At 43.1% G+C, this 22,605-nt stretch overlaps 3 protein-coding genes across 3 annotated transcripts in view; 2 read left to right on the top strand and 1 right to left on the bottom strand.

The window, feature by feature from the left end:
• Positions 1 to 1,431, bottom strand: part of psmb12 (proteasome 20S subunit beta 12) — a 4,759-nt gene extending 3,328 nt beyond the window's left edge. Inside the window, exons 1-3 of the mRNA XM_061254033.1 lie at positions 1,101 to 1,431; positions 638 to 708; positions 133 to 264 (exon numbers count right to left, since the gene is read on the bottom strand). Of these exons, the coding sequence (XP_061110017.1) occupies positions 133 to 264; positions 638 to 708; positions 1,101 to 1,148 (251 nt within the window). The 5' untranslated portion in view covers positions 1,149 to 1,431. The remainder of the gene's footprint in view (positions 1 to 132; positions 265 to 637; positions 709 to 1,100) is intronic.
• Positions 1,398 to 6,485, top strand: psmb13a (proteasome 20S subunit beta 13a). The gene is made up of 8 exons (XM_061254032.1): positions 1,398 to 1,535; positions 1,957 to 2,044; positions 2,215 to 2,312; positions 2,823 to 2,963; positions 3,403 to 3,518; positions 4,883 to 4,941; positions 5,504 to 5,655; positions 5,953 to 6,485. Exons 1-8 carry the CDS (start codon positions 1,474 to 1,476, stop codon positions 6,062 to 6,064), a joined length of 828 nt encoding a protein of 275 aa, XP_061110016.1. The 5' UTR covers positions 1,398 to 1,473; the 3' UTR covers positions 6,065 to 6,485.
• Positions 6,486 to 9,532: 3,047 nt separating this feature from the next.
• On the top strand, positions 9,533 to 13,511 carry psmb8a (proteasome 20S subunit beta 8A). The gene is made up of 6 exons (XM_061254529.1): positions 9,533 to 9,725; positions 10,358 to 10,508; positions 11,692 to 11,803; positions 12,147 to 12,276; positions 12,408 to 12,612; positions 13,319 to 13,511. Exons 1-6 carry the CDS (start codon positions 9,579 to 9,581, stop codon positions 13,405 to 13,407), a joined length of 834 nt encoding a protein of 277 aa, XP_061110513.1. The 5' UTR covers positions 9,533 to 9,578; the 3' UTR covers positions 13,408 to 13,511.
• Positions 13,512 to 22,605: the final 9,094 nt, after the last annotated feature.

The raw sequence follows: 22,605 nt of genomic DNA, 5'->3' as shown, positions 1-22,605 counted from the left end.
CTCATGACTACAGCCGGGGCTTGAACCACCTTCCAGGTCCCAGTCATGTACCTTAGCCACTCGCCTGTAGGCTGCCCCACAGCAAAAACACAGGCGGTGATTGGCACTGCGGTGCCCGACCCCCCCAGTTACCTGTGGAAGTTGAGCTTGTGGATGACCGCGTTGGTGACGGCCTGGGCGTCGGCCAGAGACCCCGACATGCAGCAGAATATCTTGTCGTGGATCCGTACCACTTTGTTGATCACCCTCGAAGACACGTACTCACTAAGGACATAACATTGGAATGAAAAGTGGGTTTGAAGTTACAGTTCAGGAAAACTAAACACATGCAGTTCAAAAATTATGGCTGAGCTGGCCAAAGGAGTGGGACACAGATTTAAACATTCATTCACCGATTTTAAGACATTTTAGGTATCCCCCATCCCTTGGGGGAGGCAGGGAGACATCACCCCCAATATTTTCATACATATTATACGTTCGACTACGCCAGACTAGGTGGTCCAGCGGTGCCCCCCTAGCCCCCCCCCCCAAACTGAAATGAAACCTACGCCCAGCCCCTCCCCTCAAGGCCTCAGATAGCCTACATATTAAAAACAATAAATTAAAAAATAAAAGAGTATCCGCGTGATATACTCACCCTCCCATCGAGGCTCGCGAGTCCGATCCAATCACAACCCCTCCATCGTAACGCACGGCAATTATAGTGGTCTAGGGATGCATAATGTATATGACGATATGCTGGCCATAAAAAAACACTTTGAACCACCCGTTTTTGATGGAATTGTACTTAATATGAATATTTTAATCTCAACAGCCAAATGTATAGCTACTTTCACTTTCAGTTTTGAGCAATATTGTGAAATAAAAGTATAGGCTATAATGAAACAGTACTTCAGTTACCTATTTCAGTCCCTCTTCGACAATTGCTGATATATAGGATACACAGATATGCTATATAGCGGGATATTTGGGGACTAGACTATGTTTTTGCTTTGGAAAAATGTACACAGATACCGCACATACATGAACAGAAATGCCATAGCGTCGCTATATTAATGTGTGTGTGATTGTGAAGGTGAATTCATTCGCATTCGACTTACCCCCGTACTAACTGCTGCGGATCGCCATTCGTTATTAACGCTACTCATTTCTTCTTTTTTGTCTGAGGAAAAGTTCAAATTAAAGTACCAAATATGTGCACGATAGAACAGCAAGTGGAACCTGGAGTATGTGAATCGAAACAGCGCGGACTAGAGGAATTATTTGAAGAAGCGCTGTTGTTGTAAATTATTATGACGCCTTTATAGTTATACTTCAATGTATTAAAATAAACCGATAAACTATTCGCGTTAAACAATCAATTTCTTCGATCGATGACGTTGGCAGAGTCTCGTCTACCTGAAAGAAGCGCCACCACACAGTTGAAAGTGGAATTGCAGGCAGCGGTTGAGTGAGGAAGGAGCTGATTTGAGGATGACTTCTCCCTACGTGCTCGAGACGCACAATGGGGGTTTTAACTTTGAAAACTGCTGCAGGTACGATAGATTTTTTCGTAAATAAATAAAAATATATATTATTTTATTCTTTCGTTAAATAAAATTTCGGTATTGGTGTTTCTGAAGCAGTTCTGCGTTTATGTTTTCTGTTTTCGACATAACCGAAAGTGAAAGAAATAATTCGATAATATGTACGAATATTTCCGAATTATGCTCACATTTCGAGAATTATGGATAAATATACATGGTTAGCAAATTAATATGGCTGTGTTTCTGAAGTGGTAGTGGATATGAGATAGGGAGATTCCACCCGTGAAACGTTCACGAAAGTTGAGTGTTGTTCTCATCAAAGCATTATCGGTATTATTCAGGAACAATTATAAGTAAGCCTACTGATGGGCCTCAACGACACTAGCATATGTACAGGTGTCATACATTTTTTTATATTTCTTTCATAAAGGAATTCACAACTAGAAGCTTCCAGCGCACAAGACATAAAGCTAAAAGCCAGAAAGACTGGTACCACGATAGCCGGGATGGTTTTCAAGGTAAATAATGTCAATCATGGACACACAGTAAAGTGTTCTGTGTTAATTCAACAGTTTAAATAATTAAAATGTTTTCTTTGCTTGGAATGAACAAGGCCCAGTGCAAAGACTAAATGGATCGTGCACTACGCGTTTTAACAGCCATGGCTTTTATTGTGTTTCTCCTTCAGGATGGGGTGGTCCTGGGTGCCGATACCCGCGCTACATCAGACGAGGTGGTCGCCGATAAGAACTGCTCCAAAATCCATTACATCGCCCCAAACATTTAGTAGGTATTCCGCAGACGCGGGCACAGACACAAACCCCCCTGAGCATCTCGTGCTGGTCTGAGCACCTTGTGCTGGTCTGAGATCCTGTCTAAGGATGAAACTGGCCAGTGAATGAATCTTTACCCTAATCACAGCTGCTGTGTTATCCAGAGTGATGTACAGTTGATTAGACTAAGCAGGAGACAATCCTCCCCTGGAGCAATGCAGGGTTAAGGGTCCTTGCTCAAGGGCCCAATGGCTGTGCAGATCTTATTGTGGCTACATCCTGGATCGAACCACCAACCTTGCGGGTCCCAGTCATTTACCTTAACCACTATGCTACAGGCCGCCTTTAGGTACCAACCTCACCTTAATACACATTCATACACAGACAGATATGTTTACATACTCTCTCTCTCTCCCTCTCTCTCTCCCTCCCCCCTCCCCCCTCCCTCTCTCTCCCTCTCCCTCTCTCCCTTGCTCTCTCTCCACCCCCCCCTCTCTCCCTCCCTCTCTCTCTCTCCCTGTAGCTGCTGTGGGGCAGGAACTGCAGCTGACACGGTGAAGACCACTGACATGCTGTGCTCCAACCTGACCCTGCAGTCCCTCGCCATGGGCCGCAGCCCACGGCTGGTCATGGCCTGCCGCATACTCCAGGACCTCCTCTACAGGTGCCTGCCTGTGTGCGTGTGTGTGTGCGCGTGCGTGTGTGTGTCTGTGAGTGTGTGTGTGTGTCTGTGAGCGTTTGTGTGTGTATGTGTGAGTGTGTGTGTGTGCATGTGTGCGCGTGTGTGTCAGTGTGCATGTGTGCGCATGTGTGTATGTGTGTGTGTGTGTGTGTGCATGTGTGAGTGTGTGTGTGCCTGTCAGTGTGCGTGTGTGTATGTGTGTGTGTGTGTGCTTGTGTGTGTATAAATATGTGTGAGTCTGTGGGAGAGCGTGTGTGTGTGTGTGTATAAATATGTGTGAGCACTGGTGTCTATGTTAGCAACCTGGCATTAGGACACCATTTGTGGGTTGGAAGGTTTGAATAAAACCAATGAAGGTTTGAATAAAAACCAATGAATGGCGAATAATGCAATGCTAATCCTGTTGGTTTTTTTGGTTTAGGCACAGAGGGCAGATTAGTGCCATGCTCCTGCTTGGGGGGGTGGACTGCACCGGACCCCACATCTTCACCGTCGGCCCCTACGGCTCTGTCAACAAGGCACCCTTTGAAACCATGGGTTTGTAATTGGCTACGAGGTCCACGGAGCTCTGGGAGTTGTAGTTTCAACTGGGTGTTGAAACTACAACTGGAGAGTGCTGGGTGTCAGAGATTCGAATAGCAGGCAGGGAATCGGCAACTGTCGCCCGTTCTTTGGTATCACTTGGCAAAGTGCTACCACTGTTCAGAGGGAAAACTTCTTCACATATCTCTTGATAAGTGTATGGATGACAGCCTAAGACTGTTCTTGTCCCTATATAAAATATTTTACAGTGCTCTAATCTACAAGTGAACCAGTGTTGGTGTGTACAGCCAATGAGCTCATTCAGCCAGGGTAACCTGTGAACAAAAGCCTTCCAGGACCGGAACTGCCCACCCCTGGTGTAGATGCAGGCAGGTGATTGGGTGTGAGTCTAGATCAGGGGTGCATAGCAAGGGCCGAACCATGTCAGGATTTTGTGGCAGTTTCTGCTCTTAATTATTTAATTAGCTCAGTCATACTGCCTCTTGGTCATTGGTATCAGCAGCAGCTACAGTCACAGACTGCAGGCGTATCCTAAAGGTTTCACTGGGAGTGTTTACAGGAGTGAACCAGTGTAATCTGTAGAGCGCTCAGAAAACTAAAATGAAAGTAATGAGGGTTGCCGCAAAAACCAGCACGCAGAACGGCCCTCCAGGACAGTAGCTGTGCTCCCCTGGTCTAGATCAGGGATGGGCAATTCTGGACCTGGTGTATGCAGGGTTTTGTTTCCACCAATTACCCTGACTAAATGAGCAAATTGGCTGTAAGTTGATTAAACTAAGCAGGAGACAATCCTCCCCTGGAGCAATGCAGGGTTAAGGGCCTTGCTCAAGGGCCCAACGGCTGTGCGGATCTTATAGTGGCTACACCGGGGTTCGAACCAGCGACCTTGCAGGTCCCAGTCATGTACCTTAACCACTATGCTACAGGCCGCCCATGATGCCGTAGAAGTGTAAGGTGAAATGTTAGATGGCATAAATGTTAGGGCTAATGAAATATTTAAGATCAGAAGTTGGCATGAAAACCAGAAACAGACAGGACCCTCGTTGCCCACCTCTGGTCTAGATACAGGTAGATGCACAGTACTGTAGCATATAGTTTTAGTTTTACGGATTGTGAAGCAGTCACTGGTATGAAAATATTTTCTTGGATCCAAATTGGGTTGTGGCCTTGGGGTTAAATAAACAACAACACAATATTTGTATTTTAGTATCATACAGAACAGGGCAGTTTATATTAACAAGATATAGTTACTAGAATTTGTCTTACCACATCACTGGCAATATGTGAATTTATTAGAAAGAAAATAGATGCTGAATTAAGTTTTGTCACATCCATATGTGCTCCTGTTTTCATTTCAGGTTCAGGAAATCTCCCAGCTTTGGCTGTTTTTGAAGACCGTTTCAAACCCAACATGAGTGTGAGTTATTAAGAATGATGTGCAATCACTTTCGGTTCTTGTATTTAAAGTGTTCATTAAGCCAAAACATAAAGATGTATACTTACCTTTCCAAACTTTTACACAGGAACATCAAATTATTATTTTAATGAGAAGTTTATCATTTCTAAGCGCAAGTTCTGATTTGCAGCCCACTGATATAGCCCAAGTTATAATGTTAATCAGCATTCCCAAGACCTTATTATTATGAGGTTCTAACTGACGTTTTCTACCAAAATCAGTGTCATAAATGTGTTGTAACTAGGGCACTAAATATATATGTGCAGTTTCACACGAAAACACTGTCTAAAATGTGAAATTTAAAAGGTCGTATCTGTAAGGGCCCTTTCCGTTCAGTATCAAAATATACCGACGTCTCAAAACTACCCAGAATGCAGCGTGAACCTAATAATTCGGAGGTCACGCACGTCAAATGAAACTGTTAAGTAACTGCGGCAGATGCAGCCAATGGGAGAAGAGAAATGGGGGGAGAGGGGTTGCGGTCAGCAGGTGTAGCAGTCGTGTGATTGGCTGGTTTTGGCAGGAGGAGGAGGCCAAGCAGCTGGTGCGTGACGCCATCACAGCCGGCATCACCAACGACCTGGGCTCTGGGAGCAACGTGGACCTCTGCGTCGTCCGGCGGGACGGGGTGGAGTACATCCGCCCATTCGAGGCCTCCCACAACAAGAGCCAACGGTCAGTCCCGTTTACGTTCAGAAAGGCAGACAAGTAAAATCATCCACAGTCGGTTCAAACTAGTTCTAAACTAGTCTTCCTTTTATGCTCAATTTGGAAACGCACATTCTTCTTCGAAGTCCAGTCCCTTCACCCTAACATCATTTGTCAATTTGGCATGCAAAAAAAAGTGCGCAGCTACTTGAATATGAGTATTACTTTCATTACGTATGATTTATGGATGCATATCCTTAGCTTTTAGTTGCTTTTATGAAACAAATGTGGAAGCAAATTCTTCCGTTTCATTGAATTCACCAGGTTGGGGAAGTACAAGTACGACAAGGGAACCACAGCGGTCCTCAGTGAACAGATCACCAAGCTGCAGGTGGACCTGGTTGAAGAGACCGTGCAACAGATGGAGGTTGTGTAACGCAATAATGTCCCCAGTGACACAGCAGTTGTAGATTTCATGGTTCCGTCACGTTTCTGTCAACCTGCCACGCAGTGCTGAGAATGACCCTGTGTGCTATTTTCCATTGTTATCATTAACTCATATGGTGAAGGACAATAAAAAAGTTAAAGGCAAATCACAAAAATGTAATGACTTAACTATGAATCAGTTTACCAATTATTTTTTCGGCTTTTACTGTCAGGGCACTGTTGTAATGTGTATTCAGAAAATTCTAAACACACTTTTGGATACTCTGTACTTCACCCTAAAAGATAATAAGATAATTGCAGAGTGCTGTCAGTTGTCTGTAAGGATATGTATGTGCGTAAGCATAAGAAAAAGCCACGTGAGCTCCCCATGAATATCACATGAATAAAATTGATATTGTTTGGAAATAAAATTGATGTCTTATGATTTTATAGATCATTGTCACCTCACCACATACATGCAGACTTCCTCTCTCTGTCTTTCGTTCTCTCTCTCACACACACACACACACAGACACTATATACACACTGTAAAATGTTCAGTATTAATTCAACTAACAGAGATTGAATGGGGGGGGTGGCACGGATGGTGCAGTGCACAGCACTGCCACCTCACAGCAAGGAGGTCCTGGGTTTGAATCTCGGTTGGCCGGGGCCTCTCTGTGTGGAGTTTGCATGTCCTCCCCGTGTTCGTGTGGGTTTCCTCCGGGTACTCCGGTTTCCTCCCACAGTCCAAAGACATGCAGGTTAGGCTGATTGGAGCGTCTAAATTGCCCATAGGTATGAGTGTGTGAGTGAATGAATGGTGTGTGTGCCCTGCGATGGACTGGCGACCTGTCCAGGGTGTATTCCTGCCTTTCACCCAATGTATGCTGGGATAGGCTCCAGCCCCCCTGCGACCCTGTTCGGGATAAGCGGGTTAGGATAATGAATGAACTGTAAGGTTGAGTGGTTATTGTACGTGTCAGTGGAGACGCTGTTAGACTTTTCACCCATTCTGGTGACCTGTCCTGTGGCAGGGTCCTGGGCTGTACTACGTGGATGATAAGCGGATTAAGATAATGGATGGATGACGATTGAATGGGTCCAGTAGGGTCCAATGAGTCCAGTAGAATGTAATCTATTAGAGTTCATAACAAACTGAATGCACTGTGAAGAAATGAGCGATATGTAGAATTTGCTTGGCCTCGTTCCCAGTTTACTCAAACTCATAATCATGCAAATACGACACCTCTTATGGGCACTCACTGAACAACCTCATACATCTAGATCTGCCTAGCAACAAGTGATGTTTGTAGTATTGTGACTCGTCCGGAATGCCTGATAGGGCAGCTTTATTGAGGACAAACGGGTCTGGGTCATTTCAGGTTCAACCGGAAAATTCACTTCATTGCTTGTTGATTTAGTTATCAACAAATGTTGGCAAGCTCCAGCAGATTTTTGCCAGTTTCTCTGTCAGGTTATTTCTTTTAATGCTGGAATAATATTGCCTAACATGTTTTTAGATTCTAACAAATGTATTGATTGCATGCACTTTCTAAAATAATAATTTTGTATTATTATTATGTGGTGACCACACACCAAAGGTGTTGAGGAATCATCTTTTGGTTGTTCAGATTTAATGGACTGGAAACCTAAGCAAAATCATATTACATAGATTAAACTAACCCTGTGTGGTGCTCTTACTTTGCCTATCAGTAATATGTTGCCATTTCAACTGCTGTATCAGTGTGCCTGACATTTAACATGCTGGGAAGCTTTTCAGGAAGGTGGTTAATTAGAACTCTCTTGTGTAGAAAAATATGGCTATGACATGCAGTCATATTTCAGATATAACCAAGATCCTACTTATTTTTAAAAAAGTGATTTAATTCTCTCGGGCAAGTAGTCAGTGATTAGACAGATTTTTTCAGAAATTAATCCAAAATCACGTCACACCCCACTGAAAAAACAGTTCAAGCTAGGTTTTGATACAGCTGGTAGCAGGTTGACCAATTCAGACCTGCTCCATACTCAACATGGCTTGAAAATCTATGTTTCAAAACAGCGGGTAGCTGATCATTGCAAGCTGGTCATAGCTGGATTTTACACCTGGGCAGATCCTCTTCTCCTGACAAGTTATTGTAATTTAAAAACAAATGAGAGATGTAGGACGTTTGTCACAAGCAGTGAGCCCTGAGAGATCCCACACACCTGCCGTGTCCTCGTGTTTCACGAGTTGTACCACACGCAAGAAAAGTGTATCGGAGAAGGAGGGGGACTGGGAGAGGGATACGATTGATGGAGGGATTAAGAAAAATAGCAAACTCCACACAGAAAGGCCTGGTACCAGAGTCTGGTAATAAATTGAACTCCACTGATTCAATCCCCACATAGCAATAGATGGAGATGTCTAGACCGATATAAGTTATTGATATCTGTCGATATAGACACACATACACACACACTCACAAACACATACACACACACATACACACACTCTGTGACCACTTCATTAGGTACACCTGTACACCAGCTTGTTATTGCAAATATCTAATCAGCCAATTACGTGGCAGCGACTCATAAATGTATGCAGATATAGTCAAGAGGTTCGGTTGTTGTTCAAACCAAACACCAGAATGATTAAGTGACTTTGACCTTGGGATAATGTTTTGGAGAGGACTGACTGTCCCAGAAACTGCTTATCTGGAACTGTCAATCACAACAATATCAGTATAAAAGAGTTAACAGAGAATGGTCTGAAAAACAAAAAAACATCAAGTCAGCAGCAGTTCTGTGGGCGAGAAATGCTGTCCTAATAGGCGAGGTCAGAGAAGAATGGTCAGACTGGTTCAAGCAGAGCAGAAGGTGACAGTGTACTCGAATAACCATGCGTTAGAGTGGTATGCAGAAGAGCGCCTCTGAATTGACAACACTTTGAACCTGGAAGTGGATGGGCTACCGCGGCAGAAGCGGTCACTGAAGGTACTATGCAACTCATTCTAAGGACCGCCGGCCTGCACACACTGTTCAGGAGGCCAACGATACAGTAGATTTGATGAAAGGCATCCTCTTTTGCCCCTATCGTATAATGAATGGTATTGCAATTGAATGGCACACGTAACATGTGCAAACCAGTTCTGCCTAGCAACACATGGATAGATAGTTCCTTTAAACCAAGTACAGTTTTGTACGAGAAAAACCTATTTTAACAACTAAAAACATTAAGACTACCAGGTTTTTATATAACAGGCTCTAAAAATTAAGTTGCGAATAAAAACCAGCACAGCTCATTTAAAAACACCGTAACTTAGTGATAAAGTGGGTGCTTACTATTTCAGTTGCCAAATCTAGATATAATAAAAATACACGTTTAAAATACATTTAAATATAGGTCTACCTTTAGAGGGGCATGAGACAATAATTTCTATCTTTGTGAACTCTCTTAAAAATCTACTGACGTCGTTGAAAAACAATTTCACTTTCATTTTCAGAGAGATTCAGGAAACCCAATATCTGCATCGTGAATGAAAATGGCCCTTCTTGACGTTTGCAGATTGTCAGCTTGGGTTAAAGAAGACGAGTTCAGTGCCGATAAAGCGTCAGTGGATAAAGTCAACCACTTCAATTTCGCTGCTCACAGACAAGAGTTCGCGGTCCCGGTCGGAATCGATGTAAGTAACGAGTTAACATGGACCATCGTCGACAAAGTCAGTATGGTATCCGAACAAAGCGTTATTTTAGGCTACACTCAGTATCCTACATTGGGGAAATGTGTTGCTTAAACAACAAACATGTAGCCTACCACTTTATTTCTGAGAGTATATTTATATAAACCGAACACAGATATTCAACGGTCCCAACCGCTGAATATCTTAGCTCTTCGTGTCGATTAGGCTAACATCGTTGATACGGAATTTAACGACTATCCTGCATATACCCCTTTCTCTCTGCCTTTCAACTTTTCAGTGAATATAATCACATTTTGATGGTATCGTCACCGCGCAGTAACAGGGGGTCTGCGGGTGCGGTTTGCGGGTGCCTGGCCAGACTTTATATGCAATCACTAAACATAGATTTGGGGACATGTTCCAAAATATAAAACCTCTTAATTTATTTATTTAAAACATTTTTGTGTAACCCTTTTACACTCAGGGTTCTCTGGGTGCCTTTGAGCTGAGGTGGGGGTCCCTGGTTTAGGAAAAGGCTGAACCCCTGCTTTAATGATGTTTGTCTGGTCTGAGCGTTCCTTCCTTCACTGCACACACTGAGCCGTCTGTCCCTTTGCCCTGCATGGGGTCCGCAGCCGGTGGAGTTCCTGAAGCCTCTGTCCAGCAGCGACGGGGTGGAAGGGGTGAAGATCAGGCTGAGCCATGGGACCACCACACTGGCCTTCAAGTTCCAGCACGGGGTGATGGTGGCAGTGGACTCCAGGGCCTCCGCCGGCTCCTACATCGGTGAGTAACACACACACACACACACACACACACACACCTCCTCCCAACACGCACACACACACTCACACACACACACACACCTCCTCCCAACACACACGCACACACACTCACACACACACACACACACACACACACCTCCTCCCAACACTCTCACACACACACTCACACACCTCCTCCCAACACTCTCACACACTCACACACACACACACAGTCACACACACACATACACAGAGACACACATATACACTCACACACACACGCTCACACTCACATTCACACTCACACACACACACACACCTCCTCATAACACACACACACACACACACACTCACACACACACCTCCTCCCAACACTCACACACACACTCACACAAACACCTCCTCCTAACACACACACACTCACACACACACCCTCCCAACACTTACACACACACACTCACACACATACGCACACACACACCTCCTCCCAACACACACACACACACACTTACATGCACACACTCACACTCACACACACACACACACTTACACGCGCACACACTCACACACACACACACACACACCTCCTCCCAACACACCCACACACACACACACACACACACACACACACACACTTCCTCCCAACACACACACATATACATACACACCTCCCAACACTCACACACACACACACCTCCTCTCAACACACACACACACTCTCACACACACACACACACACACAAACATAACACACACAACACGCACACACACACACACTCACACACACACACACTTCCTCCCAACACACACACACACCTCCTCCCAACACACACACACACACACACACACACACACACACACACACACACACACACACACACACACACACACACACACACACACACACACACACACACACACACACACACACACACTATAGGGTGGCCTGTAGTGTAGTGGTTAAGGTGCATGACTGGGACACGCAAGGTCGGCGGTTCGATCCCCGGTGTATGGAATACACACAATACACACACGAACACACACACGAACACACGCAGACACACACCCCTACACACACATGTATATACACCCCAACAAGCACATACACCAATCACACCTACACACACACACAGAATGGCACACTGGACTCAGTTGTCACACCCATTTTGACTGACACGACAGCCTAACCTACTTTCTTATTTCAGCCACTCAATATGTGAACAAGGTGATTGAGATTAACCCCTACTTACTGGGCACAATGTCCGGAAGTGCAGCTGACTGCATGTACTGGATGAAATGGCTGGCCAAGGAATGCAGGTGGGACTGGTTTACTCTTTCATCCATCCTTCCATCTATCCATTCACACACTTATTCACTCACTCATCATTCATTGATTGCCCCCACTTTTTTCCCCTTCGAAATATATGTGGCTAAGGTGCTGGACTGGGGCCTTGAAGGTGGGTGGTCCAGCCCTGTTGTAGCCTGTGTGTGTGTGTGTGTGTGTGTGTGTGTCCTGTTTAGTCTAATCAAGGGCCAGATTTCAGTGTCTGACAACTCAGCTCAAGTCAACTTACCCTGTATACATAAAGGTTAATAATACAGTAATAATAATAAAATACCGTTTTTGTAAGACACCCGTTTTACCGCTGGCATTTCCCAGGGTTTACAAGCTGAGGAACAAGGAGAGGATCTCTGTGTCTGCTGCCTCCAAGCTCCTGGCCAACATGATGGTGGGTTACCGGGGCATGGGCCTGTCCATGGGCACCATGGTCTGTGGCTGGGACAAGAAGGTAGGGCGCGCCACCACTTCCTGTTTCCTGTTCACCCAGAGGCCCCTGGGGCCATCTGCCATCGCAATTTAGACATTTCAAATATTATTTTTCAAATTAGAAGCGTCCTTAAAAGCAGTGTCCTGTCGCAGGGCCCTGAGCTGTACTACGTGGATGACAGCGGACTGCGCATGGGCGGGAACATGTTCTCCACCGGCTGTGGGAACGCCTACGCCTACGGTGTGATGGACAGTGGCTACCGGCAGGACCTGTCGGTGCCGGAGGCCTACGACCTGGCCCAGCGAGCCATCTTCCACGCCACGCACAGGGATGCCTACACCGGAGGAATCATAAACAGTAAGGCTCCCACATTCACATGAAGTTTGACCCCCAAATGTTGCTTTAAAATGTATAATTACACAGTGACCATAAGTCAAAAAATCTTTTTGATAGTATGAGCACACACACGCATGCACACACACACACACACACACACATATAAGGTATTTATTAGACTTATTTTTTAGACTTATTGGTCTTCTTCTGCTGCTGTAGCCTATCCACTTAGAGGTGAGACACGTTGTGTGTTCAGACATGCTCTTCTGCATACCTCTGTGGTAATGTGTGGAAAATCCCTGGAGTTCAGCCGTTTCTGAGATACTCAAATCACCCTGTCTGGCACCAACAATCATTCCACGGTCAAAATCTCTTAGATCACATTTTCTGTGATGGTTGATGCAGACATTAAACTGAAGCTCCTGACTCGTATTTGCTTGATTTTATGCTTTGCACTGCTGCCACAAGATTGGTAATTAGATAATCTCATGAAAAATTAGATGTAAATGTGTGCTCAGTGGGTGTATATAGGTTATTTGCCATTTACAAATTAAAAGTATTCCTTTTCCCAAAAAAGGGATTTCATACTTGAGAATATGTTCACTTTTCCATCGTGGATTTCAGAATAAATGCAGCCAGGCTGCTTCAGTGACCTGACGGTTTTTGTGCGGGACAGAAAGATTGTTTTCGAAGGAGACTAGCCCTGCCTTCTGCCTGCATCTTACAGTGTACCACATGAGAGAGGACGGTTGGATCAAGGTCTCACAGGACGACGTGGGGGATCTCTACCACCAGTTCGCCAGTGAGAAGAAGTGACATCCCTGCCACTGCGTCACACACAAGACCCTGGAAACAGGAAACAGGACACAGGAAGCCCACATTCTCTGTCATTCTTAATAAAGTTGAACTTTTTGGGCATATTTTCTGTGTGGTTTTGTTGAAATGAGATACCTTTGGAGGTTGTTTGGATCATATCGTATGTACTTGTCCATGTTTGTATCTAAATATATCACATAAAATAGCACCGGAAACATGTTGGGAAATATTCCACAAACCAGGGAAGGTTTTGTTTCACACCAGTAAACATATAGTGTGTTGAAAAATTCAATATCTCAGTATTATGTTACCTCACAGGAATGGTTTATTAAAATGGTAACTTAATGTTAACTTATCCTTTCCTATATGCCCTTTTACCACTGTGCAGGTTCATAATGAGTACATGGAGCATGGACCTAAAATGTAATCTTTATTTTGTCTGTAGTGACAGTATGTTTAATTTATGCAGTTCACTTTTTTTTTTTAATCAAGATTAACGTGATTTTTAGCCATGGGTTTGAGAGGTAAATCATTTCTTAATCATCAGTTTTTAATATTAGCACAGCACTTGATCATTTCTGTTAGCAACCATTACAATAGCAATTTATAATATTGTACACAGTAAAATGTCCAGTGTTCAGTACATTGGTACCATATGACCTGTGTAAGAGTTGATTTAACCCTGAATATTTTACAGCAAACACTCCAATAATAAAAAAATAACTGTATTTAGAAACTTCCAATAACAGTGGTCTGTTTACAGTTTCCCCAATTTTTATACATTTCATTCCATGCATCCTTGTGCCTGACTGTAAACCTTAGCACAAAACTAGTCTGGTCTCATGGGTGTAAGATTTGGAAATGTCCTAATACCAAGTCAGTTAGGTTAGATGTCTAATAAAAATAAAGATCATACATATTTTAAACCTTTTTCCAGCCTTTCAGTAGTTCAGGGTAATTGTTGGCTTTCAGATTATTTATTTATTTCTTTCTTTCTTTATTCAGTCATGATGTTCACACCCAGGTATTACCTTGGTAAGACAGCCAAGTATGTATAAAAAGTGCTGTCATTTCTACAGAGCAAAAATAAATGTATAAAAAAAATTCCCTTTAACAAAAGATGATAATCTGTACTTTAAACATGTCAGCATAAATATTTAAATTCGCTGGATTTCATGGCAGCATATAAAAAAAATAATGTACAATGGTAAAAGTAGCACTGTACTGATGATCTATTTAATTTAAATAGAATTTCAGTATATTAGTACATTTCCATTCAGAGAGAGAAAGCGCAAGAGAGAAAAGAGAGGAAGAGAGAGAGAGGGAAAGAGTGATGACAATGTGAATGCATATCTGTTATATGAAGTTCCTGGTGATTACCGATCAGCAAGCCTGGCCTTGTTACAAAGGTTTGTTCTGCCATGGTGACACACCTCCCCACCCCCACCCCCACCCTGTATGGCTGCGTGCCTGGCTAATTACCGCCTCACCTCTCATTCCTTCCAAACGCTGCTCCATCGCCCCCTACTGGAAAGCACCAAAGCCGAGAGAGGTGGGAAAGCTCTGGCAGCCATTTTGTCACCAAACCAGCCATCTTATGGCACGGCACAGTCACATGACAAAATGGTGCTAGATGAGTCATAAGGTAAAAGAGAGGGGAGGAGAAAAGCCTTCATCCGGACCAAAAATAAATAAATGAAAAGAAAAGAAAGTAAAATAGCCAGGTTTGAAATTGCCACACAGGGAAAACTCCCACCTTCTGGGAAATCCCACACCAGTTCCGCGCACCATTTATTGTTTCCAGTAAATAAAAATTTAAAAACCCTTTGAATCACGGGTTTGATCGTCACCTTTCGCCCCTTGATAAAAATCAGGATCGTCACCAACAATCTCTTCCTGCATCACACGCTTAGAGAGCATGATTAGCATTCCCTCATATCAATATCAATAGTCTCTCATTTACTTTAATTTGCTGCCTGCACCAGTGTTTTCTGTGAGCGTTTTAGAACAGCGCGCTGTGTGGGTGATGTGGTGGTGGTATCACGGAAAAGGCAGTTTGGGTGGGTTGGCATGGACCCAATCAGGCTGTATGCCTCTCTCCGGAAAGCACCCGGACACGAATAAACTGTGGACTCCGCTCCAGCCCCGCGGAGCTCAGAATCAGGGCGAGTGTCTACCGCCCCCTACTGGAGCCCTGAGCAGGACCGCAAGACAGAGAGAGAGAGAGAGAGAATGGGTGAGAAAGCGCCAGCAGCCATTTTAGCACTTGACACGCTCAGAGCCAGCACAAAATGGTGGCCATTAAAACTCTGTGAATGCATATCTGTTATATGAAGTTCCTGGTGATTACCGATCAGCAAGCCTGGCGTTGTTACAAAGGTTTGTTCTGGAATGGTGACACACCTCCCCACCCCCACCCCCACCCTGTATGGCTCTGTGCCTGGCTAATTTCCGCCTCACCTCTCATTCCGTCCAACCGCTGCTCCATCGCCCCCTACTGGAAAGCACCGAAGCCGAGAGAGGGAGAGGAGGTGGGAAAGCTCTGGCAGCCATTTTGTCACCAAAGCAGCCATCTCGTGGCACGGCACAGTCGCAAAGGATGACAAAATGCCGCAGGATGAGTCATAAGGTAAAAGAGAGGGGCGACCGTCTACCGTACCCTACTGGAGCCCCGAGAAGGTCCGCAAGACAGAGAGAGAAGGAGCGCCAGCAGCCATTTTAGCACTTGACACACTCAGAACCAGCACAAAATGGTGGCCATTAAAAGTAATTAAATGGCTACTTCCACATCCTGGGGTGTTTCTAAACATCTTTACTGAGAGGGGAAAACCACCAAAATTCTGGGACAATTCCCCCACAGGTACTTCATGGGAGACACTCATGTGTACATAGCACTGAAGTTTAGAAGGGGATGCAGATTGTTCTGATATAAGTTTAACTGCTGTATTGTGTGTGTGTGTGTGTGTGTGTGTGTGAGCATATGTGTTTGTGAGTGTGTGTGTTTGCGTATGCGTGTTGGTGTGTATGTGCACGTGTTATTAACTGAATGTGGGCATTATTATGCGAGTGTGTATTGTTAGGCAAGGTTATGCACTGTAATGTGTGAGTCTCTGTGTGCGTAGTTATATCTGTGTGTTTGTGTGTGTGTGTATAGTTATATCTGTGTGTTAATGTGTGTTTGTGTGTGTGTGTATTGTTATATCTGTGTGTTTATGAGTGTTTGTGTGTGTGTGTAGTTATATCTGTGTGTTAATGTGTGTTTGTGTGTGTGTATAGTTATATCTGTGTGTTAGTGTATGTGCGTGTGTAGTTATATCTGTGTGTTTATGAGTGTTTGTGTGTGTGTGTAGTTATATCTGTGTGTTTATGAGCGTGTTTGTGTATAGTTATGCGAGTGAGTGTGTGTGCTTGGCTATGCGAGTGCATTGGCATATCAGGCGATGTGGTAATAACGTAACCGTGGTAACTCATTGGCACGCGGTCAGCGTTGCTCCGGAAAGTCCCGCTCCCACCGTTTCACTTTTGCTTCCGCGACGCTTCAGATCAGCATCTGCTACGTGCCTGACCCCCACCCCCCACCCCCCCACACACACACTAAATCCCGCCGAACCCAAACCAAGCTTCACCCCCTCCAGGGTCATGTGACTCATTGCCATATCCTGTGATGCATTTACTTTCTGTCCTGCACTCAAAGTCATTTCTACTCAATCAAACACTGGCGTGGCGTGCTGACTAAAATAAAAGATGACTCCTTGAGTCGTTTTGATGCTTGCTGCTCTTTCTTTCATCTCAGTAAAAAGTGCAGAACATGCTCATTCGGTGAATATATGATCAACTGACTGAAGGACTGCACATACAGTATATTTTCAATACAGTCATTAATTAATTAATTAATTAATTAATTAATTAATTAATTCATTGTCCTAACCCGCTTATCCTGAACAGGGTTGCAGGGGGGCTGGAGCCTATCCCAGCATACATTGGGTGAAAGGCAGGAATAGACCCTGGACAGGTCGACAGTCCATCGCAGGGCACACACACCATTCACTCACACAATCATACCTACGGGCAATTTAGACTCTCCAATCAGCCTAACCTGAATGTATTTGGACTGTGGGATTAAACCGGAGTACCCGGAGGAAACCCACGCAAACACGGGGAGAACATGCAAACTCCACACAGAGAGGCCCCGGCCCCAGAGACGTTGCTGGTTTGGGGTTAAGGTGTGTGAGTGGATTGTGTAAAAGTGTAAGAGATGTTGCTGGTTTGGGGTTAAGGTGTGTGAGTGGATTGTGTAAAAGTGTAAGAGACGTTGCTGGTTTGGGGGTTAAGGTGTGTGAGTGGATTGTGTAAAAGTGTAAGAGACGTTGCTGGTTTGGGGTCAAGGTGTGTGAGCGGATTGTGTAAAAGTGTAAGAGACGTTGCTGGTTTGGGGTTAAGGTGTGTGGGTGGATTGTGTAAAAGTGTAGGGGATGTTGAAAAAAAAAAAAAGTTTCACAAACACATCCATTCAGAAGCAATGAATTAAACCATTCCTTTGTTCAAACAGCAGTGAGGTCTGTGTGGTCATAACCAGTCATAACCAGTTCTACCTGTCACTGCCAGTCCAACTTGATGGGGCAGGAGATGGCAGTGCGATGTTACCTCTCATCTGTTTACATTCCTCTCCTGCCATCTGTGCCCAGAAACAGGGTGAAGCCATTTTAACGCAAAGAGCCTGTTTTCTCACACACACACATACACACATATACACAGGCATACAAACACACACACACATGCATGCACATGCACACACAAACAGATGCACACACACACACACACACACACATAGACATACACACATATACACAGGCATACAAACACACACACACACACACACACACACACACACATATACATATGCACACACACAGATATGTACACACATACAGTACACACACACATACACACACAAACAGATGCACACACATACATACACATACACACATATACACAGGCATACAAACACACACACATATACATATGCACACACAGACATGCACACACATACAGTACACACACACACACAGACACACAAAGTACACACAAACAGATGCACACACACACACAGAGACACATACACATACACACATATACACAGGCAGACAAACATGCACACACATATACATATGCACACACACAAACATGCACACACATATACATATGCACACACACAAACATGCACACACATATACATATGCACACACACACACACACACACACACACACACACACACAGGAAGGCAGCAGTGACTGGTAAACAGAAACCCAAGCAGCTGAGGCAAGGTTTGCTCCCTCACCACTGACTCAGGTGAAATTAGGAGGGAGGGTGAGTCACCGTGGCAACCTGCCGCCCAATCAGAACCCCGGGGGAAAACTGCATTCCCAACCTGAGAGCAGAATGCGGAACAGCCGACCTGGAACAGGAACGGGACTGGGAGCCTCTGATATCTACTGAGGGAGCATCAACTCAAAAGGGTCTCATTCATAAGGGGGAACTGTGGGGAAGCAGCCCACAATATGCATTAATACATTTTAAATACAAACCACAATGAACCAATACAAAACACAGTCATGATGTTCCCAGTATAGCATAACATTAGCACGCATTAACACACACACACACACACACACACACACACCCACACATGCCATAGTGCACCGAGGGTGACTCCCACACAAATTATAATAGTTACTGTAAATGAGCACCAGTAAGCTCCAAGCTAAAAAAAAAAGAAAAGTAAAATCAATTTTATTTGTTTAAAGCACTTTTTTTTTATGTAGACATCAGTGATGCCTGACCTGTTATATGGATTCAAACCTGCAGCAGTCATCCAGTATATCCCCATTATGGCACACAGGGACCACCTAAGAACCCAGTCCCTTAACAAAAAGAAACAACCGCAGCAACACTATTCAGGCCTTCCAAAACTAAAAGCTTCTAGCAAATTCTACTGTATGCAGCATGGATGAATGAATGAATGAATGAATGTTTCTTTATTTCGAACATTAACATAAAAACATTTTGAAAATAATAATAAGTACAATACACAATACATTAAAAACATCTTAAAACAAAAAGGAGAAAAAAAACCCCCCAAAAAAAAACATAATAATGTACAATATTAATCATAATTACAATAAAAATAATAGTATTTGTTCGAAAAGGAGTAGGAATGAAGCCACTGCTTATCAGGTCCTACCCCTATTTACTTCAAAAATAAACTTAAGTCAGGTCTCTGTCAACATTCTATGTAATTCCTTTTCATATTTCCTTATTTTCCTGTTAACCTGAGCCATAACGTACCTTATTGCAATGTGCCCTCACCCCCCCCCCCCCCCCCCCCCCCGCTTCCTCTTCTCTGTATCCCTCAATCATAATATTTCTAAACCTTCTCTTAAACAATACAATAGTTCTACTTTGTTTTATTTCATCATTCAAACTGTTCCACAGAGTCACTCCACCAAATGAAATGCTCATGCTCTTCAAATCTGTGCGAACACAGCGTTTCTCAAAATTATTTTTCCCTCTTAAATTATACCCACATTCTTTGTCCTTAAGTAACTTTTGAATGTTACAGGGGAGTAAATGATTCTTTGCTTCATACAACATTTGTGCAGTTTTGAACTTGACCAGATCCATAAACTTGAGACACTTGGAATTCAGAAATAATATATTAGTATGTTCCCTGTACCCAACATGGTGTACAATTCTTAATGCTCTTTTTTGGAGTATACATAATGGTTGTAAAGTTGTTTTATAGGCATTCCCCCAAACCTCCACACAGTAATCATCAGTGTTCATGGATCATGGATGTCCACAGCTCAGTGGGCCTTAATACATAATAAACTCATTATTAACCTTGTTAATGATTAATTATTACACTTAATACCCACATTTATTTGAATGAAACATCCATGTTATTTATACAACACAAACCGATGATTCGTTTTATTATCTTACATATTTTTTGTTGAATGTAATTTCTAAAAACCAGCACTAATGCAAGTGATAAGCAAGGCTACAATCAAATCAGTTGCTAGCATAAATCCAGTTCAATATTTAATCGATTTATTTAATTACTTGTTTTATAACACCGTTCATTCCAAGCTTAAATTTCGGTCATAGAGTTAACTGAAATGAAAAGGATATTGATCTGTTTTCTGGAAGCAACGGGCGTGGTGCTTTGTATTTGTCAATCGTCATGGTCACGGCCTGCTAGTTAAAACTGAAAGAACTCTTTTTAACGCCTGTTTACCAGCAATGTACTGTAATTACTGTCAGTTCATGTTACATAGCGATGTGTTTCCTTGGTTGACTTTATCAACAAAATACTTCAGCTTTTCCACATATTTGTTTGAGACATATCTGAAGCCTTTGAGATTTTCATTTTCACATCAATCAAAACACCATTTTATGTTTATGTCACCAAACATATTTCCTCTTGGATAACCTTTACAGACTACTTTTACTCTCTGTTGTACTATACTGAGCAAGGAAACTGCAGTTGATTACTGTTATTACATAATATTATATAATATTATATTGCACTATTATCCCGTGGAATCTACAAACTGTTCCTTTTCTATGGACTAAAAAAATGTTAAGCACTCACAATAAAATATGTAACTTTTTAAATATTCACATTCCCCTTCCAGAAATAGAATGGGGCAGGAGCTACCCCCACATACCAGGGGAATACCAATTAGAAATGGTATTTCATGTTATTACCATTAAAATTCAGGGGTTCCCCTCATTGTTATAGAAGCACAGAAGCAAATACGATAACAGCCGTCCCTTCTGTGACATTAGGCGGTGAAATGCGCCCCTTGTGGATGAATTCTGTGCCGATCTCTCACGTGATTTAGAAGAATGGGTTCCGATTAAAATGGATGGCTATAAAGGTCGTTTTTTGTTTTGGCAGCAAACGCCGACTCAAGCGCGCCGAGGCTTCGAAATGAAGGTCTCTGCTGCCCTCGAATGACTATTTTATGAACTGCCATCAACTAAAATTCACGATTGTTTAAAGGAGTAACACGGTGGTTGAATGTGACACTTGCCTTTTGTGTTTAGGCAACAACAAAACAAATGTGCATTTAAAAAAAGATTCAGTCATTTAGATGTATTTTAAAACTTATTTTTCTAAGCCAAAAGTTTCCCCACTACAAAAGTTCAGTGTATTGCTTTTCAACTTTGCAAGACATTGAATCAATCAATTACTGCATTAAAACAAAAACAAAAAAACAGTGAATATGTTATTGATTATAAACATTTTATTCAAGACCCAGAACAAAAACCGTTTGTCTGCAGTTCATCTGCTATGAATTATGTGCCTATCTCTCACGTGATTTAGAAGAATGGGTTCCGATTAAAATGTTATAGAAGCACAGAAGCAAATACGTTAACAGCCGGTAAGTCCCTTCTGTGACATTAGGCGGTGAAATGCGCCCATTGTGGATGAATTCTGTGCCCATCTCTCACGTGATTTAGAAGAATGGGTTCCGATTAAAATGAATGCCAATGGAGAAGAAACTCATCAACTCATGAGATTATAATTGTATCCAAAGCGTTAAGATGCCGTTTTACTAGGACAAAGCTAAAAAACCTTTTTTTTTTAGAGGTCGTTTTTTGTTTTGGCAGCAAACGCCGACTCAAACACGCCGAGGCTTCGAAATGAAGGCCTCTGCTGCCCTCGAATGACTATTTTATGAACTGCCATCAACTAAAATTCACGATTGTTTAAAGGAGTTACACGGTGGTTGAATGTGACACTTGCCTTTTGTGTTTAGGCAACAACAAAACAAATGCGCATTAAAAAAAAAAAAGATTCAGTCATTTAGATGTATTTTAAAACTTATTTTTCTAAGCCAAAAGTTTCCCCACTACAAAAGTTCACCCAAACTGTCTGGGCGTTGTAATGAGAACTGTCAATTAGCTATGATTGACACACCGTGCTCCCACTTTCCACACGTTGTTTGTTAACATAGCTACCTCCATGACAGGCGCTCATCTTGGGAGACTGAACCACTGATTCTTGAGTGGGACAAAACAGGGTGCAATATTGGAAAAAAATAAAACCTTAGGCTCAGACAAATTTAACTACATGTATAATTTAACTTAACTATACATTGAATACATTGAATCAATCAATTAGTGCA

The sequence above is a fragment of the Conger conger genome, chromosome 9, assembly GCF_963514075.1.
Source record: "Conger conger chromosome 9, fConCon1.1, whole genome shotgun sequence".
Classification (NCBI taxonomy): Eukaryota; Metazoa; Chordata; class Actinopteri; order Anguilliformes; family Congridae; genus Conger; species Conger conger.
The sequence above is the reverse complement of the archived record's forward strand: the minus strand, read 5'-3'. Positions and strand labels throughout refer to the sequence as shown.